Source organism: Microtus pennsylvanicus, chromosome 4 (assembly GCF_037038515.1).
Source record: "Microtus pennsylvanicus isolate mMicPen1 chromosome 4, mMicPen1.hap1, whole genome shotgun sequence".
Classification (NCBI taxonomy): domain Eukaryota; kingdom Metazoa; phylum Chordata; class Mammalia; order Rodentia; family Cricetidae; genus Microtus; species Microtus pennsylvanicus.
The window spans coordinates 19,731,281-19,750,234 of NC_134582.1; the positions used below are offsets into that span (position 1 = coordinate 19,731,281).

The 18,954-nt window shown below is 46.3% G+C and overlaps 1 protein-coding gene across 1 annotated transcript in view; it reads left to right on the forward strand.

Annotated features, from left to right (window-relative positions):
• Positions 1-1,923: 1,923 nt before the first annotated feature.
• Ccbe1 (collagen and calcium binding EGF domains 1) overlaps positions 1,924-18,954 on the forward strand; it is a 217,228-nt gene continuing 200,197 nt past the window's right edge. The window contains exons 1-2 of the mRNA XM_075968442.1: positions 1,924-2,066; positions 2,494-2,574. Coding sequence (XP_075824557.1) covers positions 1,933-2,066; positions 2,494-2,574 — 215 coding nt within the window. The 5' untranslated portion in view covers positions 1,924-1,932. The remainder of the gene's footprint in view (positions 2,067-2,493; positions 2,575-18,954) is intronic.

The following is an 18,954-nucleotide window of genomic DNA, read 5'->3' on the forward strand; positions in this document are numbered from 1 at the left end:
ATGTCTATGAATGGCTTATAGGGGGGAAGAATATCTGGCTAAAGCATGGAGCAAGATGTGTAGGGTTGGGATTGTGAAGATCAAATAAAAACATGACCATAGAAGACTTCTGAGGAATACAAAGTATCCAACAGAGGAGTAAGGATGTCCCTCCTGTAAAAATGGCAGTGTAGGTGCTATGTGTAACATTTCTCAGTGGCCCAGACTACTATGTAACTCAAAATACCTATTCACCTAGCCAAAGGGCACACCTGTAGCTTGTGAATGAGTTACCTTCTCAGGCCTGACCCACAGAACTGATCAATATTAGTGATTCCACATTTAACTGACCCACAGAACTGATCAATATTAGTGATTCCACATTTAACTGACCCACAGAACTGATCAATATTAGTGATTCCACATTTAACTGACCCACAGAACTGATCAATATTAGTGATTCCACATTTAACTCCTCGCTTCTCTGACTTATTTTTGGGCCACGGCTTTCTTGGTTTTGGGGTTCACGGTTTGGTTATGACTTCGTCTGTGGTAAGAACTGATGGTGTTGTGGTAAACAGGGCAGCATGAACTAGCAGGTGATGGCCCCGTGGTTTGCAGGCTTCCAGGCAGTGTCAGGTGATTTCCCTGATCGCCAAAAGACACACGGATCCAGCTGTCTTCAATGATTTCCCTCAAGGTATTTTCAGCGCTGACGCTGAGTTCTGTAAGGTTAGGAAAGCAGACTAACATCTTGGCAGGCAGACAGGGAACGAGGCCATAGGTAAACAAGCAGATGGCAAACTCCCTGCTTCTTCATCACCTTCTTCATCATCAGGAAGCCCCTGCCCCCAGCCAGGTGCACCCCCGTTCTGACTGACCTGGGTATCTCTCAGTTTGCACGAAGCCATAAGCCGGTCAACCACTCCTTCTTTTAAAATGACCAGTTGGAAATCATGGGAGGAAGACCAAGACCACCGCCCCCCCCCCCCAGCCTCTCCCTAACCCCACCGCTTGGAGCCAGTCTGAGAATCTGCACTTGTGGGGAGTCGCCCCTCTGTGGGTGCGTGAGTACGTCTTCAGTTTCAACAACGCTTGCTGCCTGCGCCAGAGATTCTTCCTGCCTTTTCATTCCTTGATTAACAGAGAAAACAAATGTAGTCAAGATCCCTATAGTTAGAGACAAGCTGCTGAGTTCAAAGCTCTTGGAAGCCTCAGCTTCACTTGTCCTGAACTGCACTTACCAGGAAAATCACAGTAAGGGCTATGGACGAACGAAATGACCGAATTTCCTCTAAAAGAGGTTGGATGAAAATTGGCCACACTTTCTTGATTGGACTATTTCACGTTTGAAAGGGCGATATAGGAGACACCCTGTAGCCGCTGCCCACTCTCTCATAGCCTAAGAGAAAACCGGGATAGAAGAAAAGCACGCAAGAAGGCCCTCATGGGCGAAAGGCAAACATTGGCTTGACCCTTCGCTATGGAAGTTAACTGACAACAGGAAGGAAGCTATTAACCCCGCTCCTCTCCTCCTCTCGCCCTGGTGACAGCCAACAACTCCTCCTCCCAGGCTGAGACCTTGGAGCAAAAAATGCAAAGGAGCGCCTAGCTGCCTCGTCTCTGCGCTTCTCCCCGGGGGAGGAAGACGCGAGAGAGGAGAGCGCAGCCTGAAGCCAAGTTCAGTTAGTTTGTGACTCGAGCCTGAACGTCCAGAAGACTCCCAGGGCTCCAGCATCCTCCCGCTGGCCGCGCAAGGCAGGCACCCCTTTGACAAGCTTGATTCTCCCCTTTTCTCTGCCCAAGTTTGACTGCGGCCCCGCAGGTGGTGCAAACGCCCCAGCTCTCCGGCGCCCCCTGCTGGCGAGAGGGAAGGCGGCCGCGGCCGCGGAGCCTCTGGGCACAGCGCAGGGAGAGAGCTCGGGTGCCGAGAAGAAGCCGCGAGCTTCCCCGATGGTGCCGCCGCCTCCTCCGTGCCGGGGAGGAGCAGCCAAGGGGCAGCTGGGCAAGAGCCTGGGGCCGCTGCTGCTACTCCTGGCGCTGGGACACACGTGGACCTACCGAGAGGAGCCAGAGGACCGCGACAGGTAAGGGCCACCTGCCCCAGCGGAGGTCGTGCTGGGTGCACTCAGGGCTGGCTGGTGGGGGGCAGAATGTCCCAGGTGGCCGACCCACAGGTCCCAGCTCTCTGAGCCCAGCAGGGTGTTTAGATGACCCAGGTGACTTCCATCTCTTGCGGGAACCGCCTCGATTCTCCCAGCTGTGGACCAGGACACTGGATACCGTCCCCACGACTTTCCCGCCGCGCTGCGGTGCAGACTTCTTTGGCTTTTCTAGTCACCGTGGACTGGGGTCGCCCGGTTCTGGGAATCTCTCGTGGCTCGTTCCGGCTGCTGAGTCCGCCGGGGGACCAGTAGCAGCCGGTGCGTCTGGTCGCAGAGCCTAGCGCGTACTGCTCTCCACTTTCCCTCTGACCTTCAACGGAGTTTCCTTTCCAACTTTTTCCCCCCACAGAGAAGTGTGCTCGGAAAACAAGATCGCAACGACCAAATACCCCTGTCTGAAGTCTTCGGGCGAGCTCACCACGTGCTTCAGGTAAAGCTGGGGTCCTGCGGAGTCCAGAGGGACAGGCGCCGCTGTCAAGCAGGGCTTTGGAGTCCCGCTGGTGGAGCCGGGGCTGTGTCTGTGCCCGGGAGAGGGTGGTGCAGGGTGCTGAGCTTCTCGGTGCCAACGGCTGTGTTCATGGGCTCCGAGCAAAGCCGAGCAACTGAGTTTGCAACCAGTGTGTTCGGGAAGATCTGAGAACATGTACGCTTTCGCGAAAAACGTGCGTGGTAGAGGTTGGAGCGGAAAAGTTTTGCCAGTTGATGAGAATGGATTGGGTTGTGAGTGTAAACTGAACGGAGAGGAATGGCTTCCTTCTCATTTGTGTTTTGTTTTGAAAATACAGCCGGCAACAAGGAAACATTTGGCACTTGGCTTGCTTTTGACCTTGTGTTGGGACAGAGTGTACCACTGTCACGGCCTCTGTGGGCAAAGTCGTGGCGGGGAGGATTGTGGGTAGATGGGATGGTTGCCTTGCGTGAAAACAAACGTCAAGATTGTTGAGGCTCAAAAAAAGCAATGATCTTTAAGGAAACATGCTCTACGGCCCTATTCGGGGTGGGGGTGGGGGTTAGGGGGGGACTGGCAGCCACTTGGGTTCTTGTTAAAATGAAGCACGCATAGGGCCAGAGAATATCGTTTGAAAGTGCTTCTCAGGCGATTCCCAGTGCAACCAGGGAAGGAGAACAGGTGGCTCCTGTCCCCAAAGGAGAGGACCCAGGTTCCCTGCTTGAAGCCTTTTGGAACTAACAAGTGACTTGGGTTTTGAATTATGGAATTCTTGCCTTCCGTTCCTGTCTCCCACAGGGCAGAGGTGGTACATATCCCTAAACGTTTATTGTTCGATCTTTAAAAGACGTTATGCAAGGCACTGGGTTAACACACTTATATCAGCCTGAGAAACAACTTGGGTAGCACAAAATAAAGCAAATCCCAGAAATGAACCCGAGGAAGAGTTTGCCTTCGCTAGCCTGTGGCCAACCAGCTAATCCCAGAGCTTTCTACGCGGGAAACTTTCTCCCATACAGCCAAGGCTCAGGCAAGAAGTGTTCCCTTCCAGGGGCAGGTCAGCTGGGTTACATAGAAGTGGCCCCCAGCTGTATTGTGCGTTCGGATCAGCTATTGGCAACAAGGATAGACTGATGTCAGCTGCCTCACCTAGGTGAGCTCCAGAAGGGGCTGCCTGCTCCTGGACGAAGTGGTTAGGAGAGCTGAACGGTAGCCTAGAGGGGAGGAGCATGTTTAATGGACAGGCGGAGACCTCGAGGGGGCAGACTGGGTGAGCAAGGTCATCCAGCTGGTGAAATGGCTCCGTAGTCAGGGCTGCAGTATTGCTTCCCTCCGTTCCAGTCCTGTGTTTCATCCATGTGACCACAGTATTTCCTACAACATGTTGTTTTCCTATCACGGCTGTATGAAGCTTCTAATTTAACATGGACCGTGTTCCTGACATGGTTTGCTCGTTTGCTCGGTCCCTAAAGGTCAGACGTCACATAAATCAGTGACAGTTTCAGAGCTCATGTCAGGCTGTCAGAAACCATCAGTGCCTGATTATTCTATTTGTTACGCTCTTTTTTGCCAACTTTTCCAGATTTCTTGAAGCAGTGTGGTATTTCGCTTACCCTATCTCATTCGGAGGCATTTGCAGTCTATCTTGGCACTAACCAGCTACCCAGTGAGACAGCTTGTTGGGCCTACAGCTCTATCAAGGAAAAGGGTAAAGAATTTAAATCTGTGTGATGGGAAGGGCTGTTTTAGCTTGAGAAAGTAACATCAGTACACTAAAAGCATTGTTGTTTTAGTTTTTTTTGAGACAGGGCCTCATTTATAGTCCAGTTTAGTCTCGAACTCAAGATCTTATTGCCCATCCAACGTGCTGGGATTGAGATATAACCCCCTATACTATGCCTAGCTGGTACAGTTTACAAATGTATTCATTTCTTTATGGAAGTCAAGAGTTCTATGCATGTTCTGTTAGCCTCATACTGTTTTTATTTTGTTTTGCTGTTGGAGACAGGGTCTCTCTCTCTGTAACCCAGGCTGGCCTCTGACTTCAAACTCACGCTTTTCTCCTCTTCCAGCCTCCCTGGGGTCTGCACCACTACAGCCAGACAGTTTGATAAAGTCAGTTGATGATTGTCTCATTGGTTCTTGAGATTAAAGAATGACAGAATTCTGGGAGACTCTGGTGAGGCCCTGGAGTTCCTTTCTGTTTCAAGTGCTGCTCACCAACTCTCATGACATGGCCGGGCATTGTGTAGACTACCAGAGCCTCCTGGGAGCCCCTCAACTGGATCTATGTCTTAATGAGATGTGCCTTCAAGTCTGAGGGATACCACATAAAATCCATTGTCTTCAAACCCAGGCATGCTGCAAACCCTTTTGCTAGATCCCCAGAAACGTGGAGGCTTCTGGAGTTGAGCAAGTCGCTTTCAGCACATCTTCCTAGAAGGAGAGTCCCCACCAGCCCACGGGGAAGGCACACTTCTCAGGGGGTTCTCTCAACTATCAGCACTGTGGCACCTGTCAGGGAAAGGCCTCAGAGCTGGGAAAATACCACAGTCTCCCAGATGGCTAGTGAATCATTTTTAGCACATGAAAGGATTCAGAACTTGCTGAAGGGATTTTTTTTTTTAAAGGTCATTGTTGGCATAGATCCGAATATATGTAAACCAAACTGAGGCGTGAGATAAATCAGACTCGTCACTGCAAAATTTAGAGAATTGATGGGTTCGGAGTAGTTTTTGTTCTCGACACCCTTGTGTTTTAGAAGGTCACCTAAGTAGCGCTTCTTTAGTTTCCTGCACTTGATGTCAGATATTGAATAACAATAGTTTGAAGACTTACTTTAGATTTGGCATGGCTCTGGGAACTTTGTTTACATTGTCTCTGATGCATAGAGCCACCTGGAACATTTCTATTATCTCAGTTTTGCTAAGTGGGAACAAAATAATCAGAGGGGTTGACCGTGCCCTGCCCACGCTCTTACAGCTAACACAGACATGCGCCAGGATTTGAACCAAGGTTTATCTGACTTCTAAGCCCTGGACTCTTCCGTTATCTCAGAAAATTCTGCCAGTTGGCGAGCTTTAGATTCAGGGGTGGGAAAAGGAAGACAAAACTCAGATGGCTGGATATTTCAGACAGTTCCGGAGAACACCAAGACCCACAGTGACCTGGTCATCCTTTGCCTTTGGAGTCTGTTTCAGACAGTTGGATTGAAGTGATCACATTATATACAACACGGGTTCATGTATGTACAGTTTTCCTTCCTTATCACAATCTTGGGTCCATGTCTCTAGAATTTGTGCTGCCAGTGTGCATGCTGCCAAGTCCCCAGAGCTGAAACACTGTTTGCAGGAGTACCAGTGGCAGTTTAATGAGCCTAAAGCTAACATTTGTCCAGCCTTACAATTAGCACAGGACATTCTCCTACCAGTAGTTAAGATATCAGAGCCTGGGTATAATTTATCTGAAGAAGGGATTCATGACAGCTAAGGCAAGCATATAAAACAGGCACAAAAAGTCATTATGGCATTAGTCTTCTGGAACTATCTTTATCACCCTCTACTCTTCACCCCAGCAGTCACAAGTTGATTTTCCTTTTTCCATGTAGTTAGAAGATTTGTTTATCTTTCTTTTGCTGTGTTTTACATCAATAAAATGAAGTGCTAAAATGTGTGTGTATACATACACATTATATATATACATATATATACATATATATATGTATATATATACACACACACACATATATATTCCAGCTTTTATTGGGTAAGGCTATGCCTAACAAACATGAACTGTTTTGATTATCTGGTTAAAAGATTTACATATCTATTAAGCACTTAGACCCCTTTTAGGAGATATTTGCACATAAAAGAATCAAATCCAGGTAATCTAAGGGCTTGACTTTAAACAAAAGCCTTAGTAATGGGAGCCAGTACTAGTGGCTATGACGGAATCCGAAGCTGGGTGGTTGACACAGTACTAATGACAGGGACGAGATAGCAGCTAGGAATGACTTCTCAGGCAAGTGCAGACTTGGCCTTGTTATTCGAGGTGGCTCTTTACCGTAGACTGTATTAGTGAAGAAAACAGTTGAGAACACCACCTGTGATTTTGGTCTTAGTTCCCAAGTCTCCAAAAAGAAGAAATGATACAGATGCTGCCCACCCCCACTCCTGCCCTGTCATTGCTTTCTCCCTGGGAAGTCCTCTAGCTGAAGGTGGCTCATGTTCCCATGGGAAAAATGACACGGGATGCAGGAACTCCCAATTTCGTTCAAGATAGTGCAACTGTGTCGCCAAGCCCTGTGGGAACGTGGAGGCTCGTGTGATATTTCTGCAGATGTGTTTATTTAGAACTCGTAGAGCAAGAGGGGCCATTTAATTAGGCTAACACGGAGGGACCGACAATACTGGGCCTTTTGGCTGAGGATGCTTCTGGGGGAGGCTGCAGAGAGCACTGTCCTGGCAGGTTGCCGATATCCCATAGAGGACTTTGGTACTGTCAGAACACACACGGTCATAAACGCTTTGCTCCTCTCTGAGTCTCAGCTCTATTCTTTCCGTTTTTGACCTTGAACCCGCTCCTAATTCTCCGCTGGAATCCGAGGATCGCATTAACGATGTTTAGAGTTGGCTGTGAGCACTGTAAATGAGTGAACATGTGTGATGTGTTTTGAGACGGTCAAGATGCTGCTGCCGCTACTGCTGAAGTGCTGAGTCAGCACCACATCTCGTTGTCCCTGCCCCATGTGTGGTGTCTTTGTTAACTGGGGCTTATTACCCCAGTTCCAGAGGACAACCAAGCACAATGATAAGAGCCTGTGATGTTCTGGGGTGTCCCGGGATACTCTTGACCAACAACTTTAGGGGAAGTCTCCTGTACTGGCAGTGGGATTTTATTTGTTAACAATGACTTCTGGGAGAACCCAGTAGAGATTTTTGAATGTAAACCTAGATTAGATACATCCACAGTGTTGTCTCTACTGACCAGTATGCCATGTTTCTAAATGCTTCTCCAAGTGTAGGGTAACCCAGAAATCTAGTGGTATTGGGTGCTGACCCCTGAAGTTTCTCTACTTATCAATGCAGGGTGGTGCACATCAAAGCCAGGTTGAATTGGATGCTGATTCCATCTTGGAGGACCAGAGAAGTTGGTTTTTTTCCCGAGGGCCATGCATGATGATCACTGTAGAAATAAGACTTGAGATCCTCAATCTGTCCCCCTCTTTTCTGTTTCTTCCCTCTCCTGCCTCCATCCTATGGCTTGCATAGCTTGAGGAGGGGGAAGCAGGGCATGACTGTGCCCCAAGCAGGACCCAGGGCCCCCTTTGGGGAAGCATGCTTTCACAGCTATCCTGAGCCACATTGGACGGGAGGACCAACTCCTGCAAGTTGTTCTTGCAACTTGTCCTGGCAACCACACACGTGTTGTAACATGAGCACGCCCTACACGTGCATACAACATAAAAAACCCTTAAATTTCTAAAAGCTGAGAAATGGGAATTTTTGTTTTATTTAATCTTTTCAAGGCGGGCTCACTGTATTATTTAGCTTGGGCTGATTTTGAACTCCCTGTCTTCATACCCCTGCCTCCAAAATTCTGGAATTACAGGTGAGCTGCTCCAGACCTAACAGGAAGGCTGCTGTAGGAAGGAGATTGGTTGCTCCCTCTAAGGGACACCATTGTCTTCACTGCTTGCCAGCCAAACCCACTTCTCCGTCCTTGTCCGTGGCAGATATGCTGGGTTCTGCTGATTACCGTCTGCTTCTCCAACTTGCTCTGTTAAATTACACCCAAAGATGACACATAGGCTCCTGCCCGAACTTTGATGCAGACAATGGCTTGAAGGGAAGGGAGGCCGTTTCAAGACTCCCTTTCCTTCTCACAGGAAGAGGTGACACGAGGGTGGGTGGAGGATGGTAGCCAAAGTGAGCTTCTGTATCACTTTTCACGCCTTCTCAGCTCACAATTGAACCAGCCAGCCTCATGGCTGGGCTTTCATCGCTGTGTCCTTGGAGATCCGATCTACTTACTCCCGACCGTCCCTGAAACGGTCGCTCCCTGGCTTCCTGTCCTCCACATCACTTCATCTTTGCCAAATGAGGTTGGGGCGGCGACCCTCTTTATTCTGGCTGCTGTGTTTTATCCAAAGAAGGCTTTCATTTCACTGTGTCCACATCCATGTTCAGCTTCCCTAGATCTTCTGCTTCCTGCTCAGCTGGACCGGGATGCCTTTATGAATGGGAGAGGCTGCGGCATTGTTAGGGCCGTGTTGTGGGGCTGAGAACAAAGCGCCCATTCTGTTCCACTTTCTCGCTTTTGTTTTGGGGATGAAAAAGCAAACGGCTGTAACATCTGCAACTTCTCTTCCGCCAAGTCAGCCCCCTTTCCCCCTGCATCTATTTGCTAGTTTTAAAGCCCTAACACTTTTCATTCAGTCAGAAGTCTGCTGGGCGATCGCAATGTGCCAAGCTTCATGCTTCACATGTAAAATGCATTTGAAGGGAGCGGACAAACTTCTGTTCTGCTGGGATTTACGGATTTTCATTTATCTTCAGGAAAGAACATTTTCATATCTTCTGGTGCACATCCTAGCAATGTTATTTTTCCAGGACTAATATCCTAAAGTTTCTTGTAGCCAAGATGTGTCTTTTCAGAAAAACAGCTACAAATAACACAACTCATGCAGCTCCAAGCAGAGACATGAAAATCCATGACTGGCGATGATCAAACTTGGTTTTGTTTACTCTCCTCGGTCCTGCCAGAAGTTAGCATATACTACAAGGTTTTCCTTTCTGAAAATTACAAAAATAGGAGAGTTATTTCTAGGCCATGTGACTGACAGGAGGATGCAGCATCTAAATTATCCAGATAGGGAAAGTCAGTATCCTGTTCCCTTGTCCATTATGGTGAAACCCAAGCTAGACTCACATATGCCCAACCTGCAGCCTGCAGGCCACATTCAAAACAGGGACAGCTTAAATTTGGCTCAATGCAGTCATAAATTTGCTTAAAACAAAAGCTTTTGTTTGTTTTTTGCTCTCTCTTGCTCTTTTTTTTTTCTAAGCTACAGGCATCAAGCAAAAATTTTGTAGGTTGATGCCATTTCAAAGTGTCAGAAGTCCGGGCCCAATAGGTCTTCTCACTGTACCCATCTGATTTCAGGAACTAGGAACACACACATTCTTAACCTGCACATGTATTCACATCTGTTCTTTTCTCCACAACTGTGGGATGATCCGTTTTTCCCATCTGGAAGGAAGAGCCCAACAGTTCTCTGGGAACAGTAGGGAAGTCCACCTGTAAGCCTTTGTGGCTGATCCAGAGGATGCTGGCGGTGTGGCAGGCGGAGCTTTCAGTGCTTGTGTAGAACATACCTTAGGGGTTTGGTAGACACCCAAGATTGACAACTAGCTCATGACTTGTTTGCATCCTACTGGTAAGGTAAGAAATACCAGCATTTTTTTGGTGTATTTAATTTTTTTTATTTTTGAGATTATCATATAATTGAGTTTCTCTCTTCCCTTTCCTCCTTCAAACCTCCCATATACCTCTCCCTACAATTTTTTTTATTTTTGAGATTATATATAATTAAATTTCTCTCTTCCTTTTCCTCCTTCAAACCCTCCCATATACCTCTCCTTACTCTTCTTTGCATTGATGGCCCCCTAATTATAATTACACACATTAATTACAATTACACAAACACACTCATACACACCCCACTCCTTAACATAACTTGCTTAGTCCATACAGTGTTACTTGTATGCATGTTTTCGGAGCTGACCATTTATCACTGACAACTAATTGGTGTGCTCTTCTCTGAGAGGGACCACCTCTCTCACTCCTACTTTTCCTCGGTTTTCTTAATTCTTTGTGTAGGGTTGAGGCCTCATGGGCTTTTCCCAGTCCCTTTGTCATGGCCATTGGTGTCATCCCTGTTCAGCTCATGTTTGGGCAATCATAGTGGCGAGACTTTATGGATGTAGTTTTTGAGATTACTTGGAGACACAATCTCACAGCAAACTCTCTGATCCTCTGGTTTTTATAATCATTTCCCTCCATGACCCCTGAGCCTTAGCTGTGGGAGTGTTCTTTAGATGTGTCCATTGGTACTGGGCTCCACAACTCTACGTTTTGATTGGGTGGTTTTCTTTGGTGGGCTCTGTCTGTTGCAACAAGAAGCTTCCTTGATTGAAAAGTACATTTGTCTGTGGGCATAAAGAAAAATGTTTATAGACTGTTATTAAGGATTATGCTGGTTTAGTAAATTAGAGGCTGTAGGTTCTCCTTCAGTAACGATAATTTCACTAGTCTTGTGTACTTACTTAGGTTCCCAGTACCAGGAATTATTTTCTTTTTGCTGATTTGGTCTTAACTCCAATTAGAGAACTTTTGGTTACTGCCAAGTCATTCTTGCCACTACTGTACTTTTAGAATTATCATGCCATGCTGGTCATCGATGTGGTTCATAGGCATCCTAGCTGTGCAGGACTATTGGTTACCTTGCTCCTTTGGAAGCTTGCATGGCACTTTCTGGTGCCATGAAAGCTAGTCTTTAGGGATGGGGTATGGAAGTTAGTTCCAGCTCAGGTAACTCTGTGCTCTTGTTTATGAAGTGTGGGGTGTCTTCTTCAACAGGGACTTGCTTCTACCTCTTGGAGTAACTAAAGGCAACAGAAATAGCTTCATATTTTAGGAATTCATTTGACAGCCCTGGCCAATAACTCAGAAGAGGCTTCTCATATCTGGTATTGGGGTTTTTGTTAAGTGGTGTTTGGTACTTGGAGGAAGGACAGCCCAGATGAGGAAAGCTCATTAAACTAGGTATGTGTGTATTTATATACAAAATGATGTGTATTATAGTTTTTAAAAGGTAAATAGTTAATAGTATGATTCTGTGTGGCCTTTTCAGATAGCCTGATTGTTATCTTATCTGTCCCCTTCCTCTTTACAGAGTTATCTAATCTCCCCCTTTCCTAGGAATGGTTTGTACATTAAAATGTTTTATTAATTCTTTGAGAACTTCATATAATGTATTTTGATCATAGTCACCCCAAACGTCTCCCTGGATCCTCCCAGATATGTTCTACCTACCTACCCCCCAAATTCATGTCCTCCTTTTAAACACATAATTCATCGATGCCAATTTATGCTGCTCGTTTAGGTTTCTAAGGTTGTTGTTGTTTTATTTTAAAATTATGTGTACATGAGTGTAGGTGCCTGAGAAGGCCAGGACTGCAGCTGCAGTTAAGAGCAGTTGTGAGACACCTGACTTGGGAGCTGGAATCCAACTCAAGTTCTCTGAAGACCAGCAAGTTCTCCTAGCCACTGAGCCCCCTCTTCCACCCACAGTTAGCACGTGTGTGTGTGTGTGTGTGAATATATCACTCACGTGTGTGTAATGTTTATGTTAGTCACGTGGAAGCTTCCACCTGGACCATGTGCCCATTTTAACTAATTGAGCCTCAGTAGAAGGCAGACTAAGTTCAGAAAGGTTGGCAAATTTTTACAAACATGAAGCCATGTAATTCTTCATGCCTGCCTGTTACTATATCTTTTATTTAATTTTTTTCTTTTTTAGAATTTGATGCATGGGGACTATATTTGTACCATTTCTGCCCCTCCCCTACCCCCTGCCTCACCCATCCAACCCCTCCTGTGTCCTCCCACCCTCTGGAATTCAGGACCACTTCTTTATTCTTTGTGTGTGAGTGCGTGTGTGTAACCTAATGGATCCATCTACTATTGCTTGTGTACGTGTGTTTAGTGTTGACCATTTGGGATTGGATAACCCATCAGGGTCTTTTCTGTGGGGAAAACTGATTCTCCTTAAGCAGTTATTGATTGTTTATAGATCTTCATCTACGAGTGTGGCCTTGTGAACTGTCCTTCATCCACGCCAGCATGTCAGTTGGTGTTACTGTGTGAATCTTGTTTAGACAACCATGTGGCTGAGGTTTCATGGGTGCAGTTGTTAGAGCTAAAAGACAATCTTTTACAACAGGCATCCTGGTCCTCTGGCTCCCATAATCCTCTCTTTTAGATGTATCCTGATCCTGAGGTGTAGAGATTGAACTGTATGTAGATGGACCAATTGGGGCTGGGCACTCCACAGTCACCAAGTCTCTGCACCCACTTTCCACCACTGGCTGGAAGGTTTGAGGATGATTGGGCTGTGCATTGGGCTGAGATGGAGCAACCGGAGAGCATTCCTTCTGAGATCTTCTGAGTTTAAGCTGCTGCAATCCAAATCCCATGCTTCAAATTCCATCCCTTTCCATTTTGTGTTGTGGCTTTCGGCTTGGGTCAGCAGCTACTTGGTGACCTGTGGTGCATTAAAAACGGTTTTGCTTTGCTGCTGAGCTGCATGAAGTTTCTTGAGATATAAACACAGCTCAGAGTGTTATAAATGAAAGCCATGGTGTCAAGCTGTGTTATTCTTTCCTTGTGAGAATAAAACACACTTTCTTCCACATATCCCGGGCTGCTGAGATTCTCTTCCCACTCATCTGTAGCCGCTCTGCTCTGAAGTCCTCCCTTTGAACAGCAGAGCCCAAGGCCCTCAGCCCCAATGAGCATAGGACTGGCTCTGGGTTTTAACATTATGCAACACGAAGCAATGCATTTTTCCCCTTGACTGGGTATTTCAAATGCAAACTGTATTTACCCATGGTCTTGAAGACAGTGCCCAAATACACAGCTACACCGCAAGTGGTTAGCTATGTATAACTGTGTGGTCTTTTTTTTTTTTTTTGAGTGTTCTAACAGTGATTATTGCTGACAAAACCTTAGAAATAAAAAGGATTATAAGTCAAGATATAAATGAATCATGGATGTACCTTGTGATAGAGGTGTCTGAGGTTCTTCATAAGGGATTTCTCTGAATTTAAGGCTGGAGAAAAGTGGATTGGGTCAGATGTGACCTCTGAGTGTTGATAATTTTAGCATTTGGTATTATACACAGTACATTATTGGAGCAGATGCATAAAGCAAAGGCAAGAAGGAACCCAAGTGAATCTATCTATCTATCTATCTATCTATCTATCTATCTATCTATCTATCTATTCATCCATCCATCCATCTATCTATCTATCCATCTATCTACAGGAGAATTAATAGTGTTTCTTTTTTTTTCTTTTTTTTTCTTGGAAAAAAAAGTTCATACAGTATATTTTGATAATTTTTCCCTTCTCCGAACTCTTCCCAGATCCCTCCCACCTCCCTACCCACCCAACTTTATATTCTTTCTCTCTCTTTCTTTCAAAAAAAAAACAACCAAGAAACACAAAAATGTAAATCAAAACAATCAAGCGAGAGACCAATAAGACAAAAAAATGCCAAAATTAAGTAAAATGAAATTTAAAAGTCCACAAAAATACCATTGAGTTTGTTTCATGTGGGCATGAGTCCTGCTCTGGAGTGTGGTTGATAGACCTTAATAGTGTTTCTTACAGGCTGTGGGCCAGCTAGTCTAACAATGGCTGTCTACTAGCAGAAAGTCAAGAATCCAGTAGCTGTCTGCAGGGCTGGGTGTCTCAGCTGGTCTTCAGGATACTCTGAAACGCTGAAGAAGGAGACTCTAATTCCAGTGCGGGAATGAACTTTCGGCCAGAGTGAGAGCAGGCAGGCCAAGAGCAAGAGCGTCCTTCTTACATGTCCCTTGTTTGTGGCCTAGATTTAAGGTGAATCTTCCCACCTTGAAAGATCCAGATTTAGGGTGGATCTTTTCATTTCAAATAATGTAAAACAACAACAACAACAACAGAAGCCTCACAGGTGTGCCTAGCCACTTGGCTTTTAGTTCATTCTAGATGTAGTTAAGTTGATCACTAAGAATCGCCACCACAATGCCAGTCTACTGGGCATCTTTGTTAAAAACTCCCGACTTTCTGAGTCTGTCCCCAGAGGCTTTCAACTTTGAGGAAGCACGTTTGCAAAACCTTGAAACAGGTGTAGGTTATAGTTGGTGGAGCTCACAAGCGAGGTCCATGGAAAAGGGCACCTGGCTGGGGGGTGGGGCCCTGGAGGTCCTACTGCCATCTTGTTATCCTGAGACAGGGGACCAGGAGCTGTCTCTGTATTATGGCTATTGTGGGGGCTGCAGTGGAAGTTTGTGAGCCTCAGTTGGTGTGTTTCTAGCGTGGACTCTCCAGTATGTTTTCATTTACCTGCTTCTTCAAGTTACCTCTCTTGTCCCTGATTCTCAATGACTCCTTCCCTCGCCATCTCACTATCTAGCCCAGGATGGTGTTAAACTCTAGGGCCCAAACAATGTTTACACCTCGATTTCCTGAATGATTGGAACTACAGACATGTACCAATATACTGAGTTATTGACTATTAAAAAAAACAACAAAAAAAACAAAACCAAAAAGCAGTTTTCTTGTTGTTCAGCCTTTAAATAATGACTGACTCAATCATTAAGAAAATCAACACCAGCAAGTGCTGGGGAAGACCAAGGGGACCTGTGTGCCCTGCTGGTGGCCACCAGTGTGGAGGTTTCTCGATGATATGCCTCGGCTGCACCATTCCCGGGTATTGAACCAAAGCTCAGCGTCGACATAGCGGAGAGATGTTTGCACATCAGTGTTTCTTGGTGCACTGTCTGGCATCGTGGTGGCTATTACCCTGCATTCCCTCTACTCTGCCTCTCTTCCCTGATGCTGAGCTGACAGCCCCCTTCTGCTTTCGTGTCTCATGCGTTCTCTTCCCCATCTTGCAGATCTCTTCTCCCGTCCCATGTTCCTCTTCACTTTCCTTTCTTAGAACCATATCTACTCTTTTAATAACGATGTTAGTGTCTGTTCATTGCACATCTGGCATGCCATGGTGTTCAGCTGAGGACTGAGACTCCTCTGCAGTCCCAAACCACCAGGTGAAGAGCTGTCAAGGGACAGGTGTATTTCTGACCTTTTCTATGCTGATGTGGGCAGGTGTACTTAGGTACTAATCATGATTGGATTTTTTTTTTAAATTTAACAATAAAGAGAGGTTACTTAGTGTATGCAGTGGCTCCATATTTTTGTAGCATGGTGCTCCTTTGGTAACACAGTAGGGCTGCATCTGTTCAATGGAGAGTTCATGTAAGGCAATCAGGAACTATTAAGGGCACCGTCCTTGATGCCTTAGCATGTTTGGTTTCATATATGTTTAGGTTTTAGAGCTAAGTGTCAATTTCATGTATAGTTAGAACACCACAGGTAAAGGCTTGGCTTTACCGTGGGCCAAAAATAATTCAGAAAAGAAGTTATACCTGTACTGAAAATGTAGTTTTGTTCCTTGAACTGAATAGAGTAACAACCATTTACCTAGTATTTTTATGGTACTAGGTAATACAAGATGGCATTATCCTCAAATGCAAATACTAAGCCATTTCTTGGCAAAGAACTTGAGCATCTATGGATTTTGACTCTTGGGGCAGGAATGCTGATCTTATCAAGATGAGCCAAGAGATGACCTCATATACCCAGATCACAGCTTGCTGAGCACTTGTGAGACACATCCCAGTGTCCCACCCATTTACTATTGTGGAGTTTGGGGCTTTGTGGGTTCTCTGATACCCTTAGGCTCTTTCTTTCTGAACCTGGGGTATGTGTGTGTGTGGGGGGGGACTTTAGAGTTCTTTCTAGGGCTGGCAGTATGACTGACCGCTCACTCCTCAGAGAGCAGAGTGAACGGAAGCAGGCAGAGTTTACAGCACCAGGGATTAGCCAGACAGCAGGATGAGCCTCTTGGCTGTGAAGATATTGAAGGAGGCTGGACACAGTTATCTCTCATCAGCTTTAAAATAAGATGCCATCTGGGACTCTCTAGGACGCTTTTGAGAGTTTCTTGCCCTAATCGGCCATGTAGAAGAAAAACAAAAGCAAGAACAAAAGCAAAACAAAGCAGCTGCTTAACTCCCCAAGTGTCTGCTTTTGCCAGCAGGCTCCATTTGTTGTCAGCTCCATGCCTCCTGCAGGCTGGAGCTTCCTGAATACAGGCTTACAGGCTCAGCTCTTTCTCCCTGTGCCCCCATCTACCTCCTTTCCTTTCTCTCTCTCTCTCTCTCTCTCTCTCTCTCTCTCTCTCTCTCTCTCTCTCTCTCTCCTTCCTTCCCTCCTCCCCTCCTCCTCTTCCTCTTCTTATTTTATTGACTTTTTGTGGGTTCCACATCATGCATCCCAATCCTATTCATCTCAACCCTCATTTCCACTCTTTGCCCCTGAAACACCCCCTTCCTAAAAAAATTAAAAGTGAAACCAAAAACCAAAACAAACAAAATCTCAGCGTGGAAGCTGTAGCGTGGCCCAGTGAGTCACACAGTGTACCTTTTAGTTCATAAATCTTTACTTGTCAGCGTTCATTGCAATGAGTCATTGGTCTGGTTGGAGGCCTCTGGTTTCTGCTACACTCTCAACACTAGGCCCTCATTGGGGCTCCTCTTGGATATCTTATTGTTGCCTTGTGTGGTGGAGATCCTGCAGCTTTGGATCTGCAGGTCTGGCCCCTTCACATGCTCCAGCAGTTCATAGATGAGGTGGATGTTGGGGCGGACTAACCCATAGCCCTGATTCTGGGCCTGGCTGGTAGCTGGGTTGGTCAGCCCGCCAGCTTTCCTTAATCACTACCTCCTGGGTGAGCTCTGCAGCACTGCCCCAGCTAGTTCACCCAGTGTGGAGTTAACCCGGTGGAGCAGGCAGCAAAGAGTGGGACCAATTCTACCGCTTTCACTCCTGGTCCAGCTCACCTGTGCTCACACCACCAGGGCCAGGTCTACTGTTTCACCCAGGCGAGGTGCAGGGCCTGTTCTCCTGATTGCTGCACTTGGTGAAGGCCAGGGCCACCTCTGTCATTCTTAGGCCCCAGAGGTCACCTTTCTGGCCTGCTGCAGGTGGCAAGAGGTGGTGGTAGGGAGGGCATATTTCCCTTACCATTGCCACCACGTGGCATACAAGGGAGGGGTTGGAGGCAGCTCTCCTGCTCCCATGCCCACAGGACTGGCTCCCCTGTGCCCCTGCCAACAGGGTCAGCTCTAGTGCACTGTCCAGGCGAGATGCAGGACCACTCTCCTGTGTGCTGCAGTTGGCGAGGAGCAGGACTAGCTCTCCCACTCGCGTAACCCTGGGACGAGCTTTTCTGACCTGCAGTAGGTGGCGAGGGGCAAGGGGTGAGGCGGGTATCTCCCTCACCCCATGCCATCCTGTGACAGGCAGTGGAGCTAACTCTCCCACACTCGCACCTTCAGGGCCAGCTCATCTACACACCTCTGTCCCCTGCCAACATAGAGAGCTCTATTGTGTTGCCCAGGGGAGATGCAGGGCCTCTGCCCGCCATTCTATATCCAGGTTGTTCCATCCTCCCGTGGGAGAGAGGAGAACGGAGCATGATCAAAGATGAGCTGCTGTCTCAGCACCAACTTGTCTTTTCTTTTTAGAACCTCCCAGTCCCCCCCCCCCACCGCCGTATCCTCTCCTCACTCATGCCACGCCTACCCCAACAAACCTCCAAAATCACGATTAATAAAAGCTCAGGGTCAAAAATTGGGGTTCAGCCTGGAAATCAAAAAAAAGCGAAACATCCAGCCACAGCTCTTACCTTGACCTCAGCAGTCCAGAAATGGTGATCCTTCCTCCTGGACTCTTAGAAGGAAACTACATTACTGAGAGCTGTTTCTTTAACAACTGTATACTTTAATAGAATGTGCTTAACTCTAAGCAAATTTTTAGAATGGAAATACTAGACCATGGCCCAGGGTGCCACACCACAGTGTTTCCAGTTGAGCGGGTCTCCGTGTCCCCAGCTACTCCAGGACAGTTGTTTGGTTTGGTTTCAAGAGACTTTTAGTGTAAGATTCCTGTAGCACATAGAAGGGCCACACTGTTCATCTCAAAACCAAAACCATCATATGCAAGGATGCATTCTTATCTAAACTATTGCTTTTAAATATAAATATTTCAAATATGCTTAAACAACAATGTAAAGAATCTTTATGTTCACCGCTAAGATTTGTTTGTTTATTTGTTTTCTTGAGACAGGGTTTCTCTGTGTAGTCCTCATTGTTCTGGAACTAAAAAATTTGTGGAATCCATAGTACAGGTTGGCCTTGAACTTAGAGATCTGCCTGCCTCTGCTTCCCCAGTGCTAGGATTAAAGGTATTGATATCTCTGCCCCACCATCCCTAAAATTTTAATGAGATGTTAACATTAACATGATAAATCTTTGCATTTATATATGCTTCAAGTATACATACATGTATGTGTATATATATTCACACACACATACACACACACACATATATTTTGTCAACTGACATAACTCCTTAGCTAGGGGTGGGGCTTTATGAACCCTTCTTTCATCAGTGATAGAATTTTGCCTGG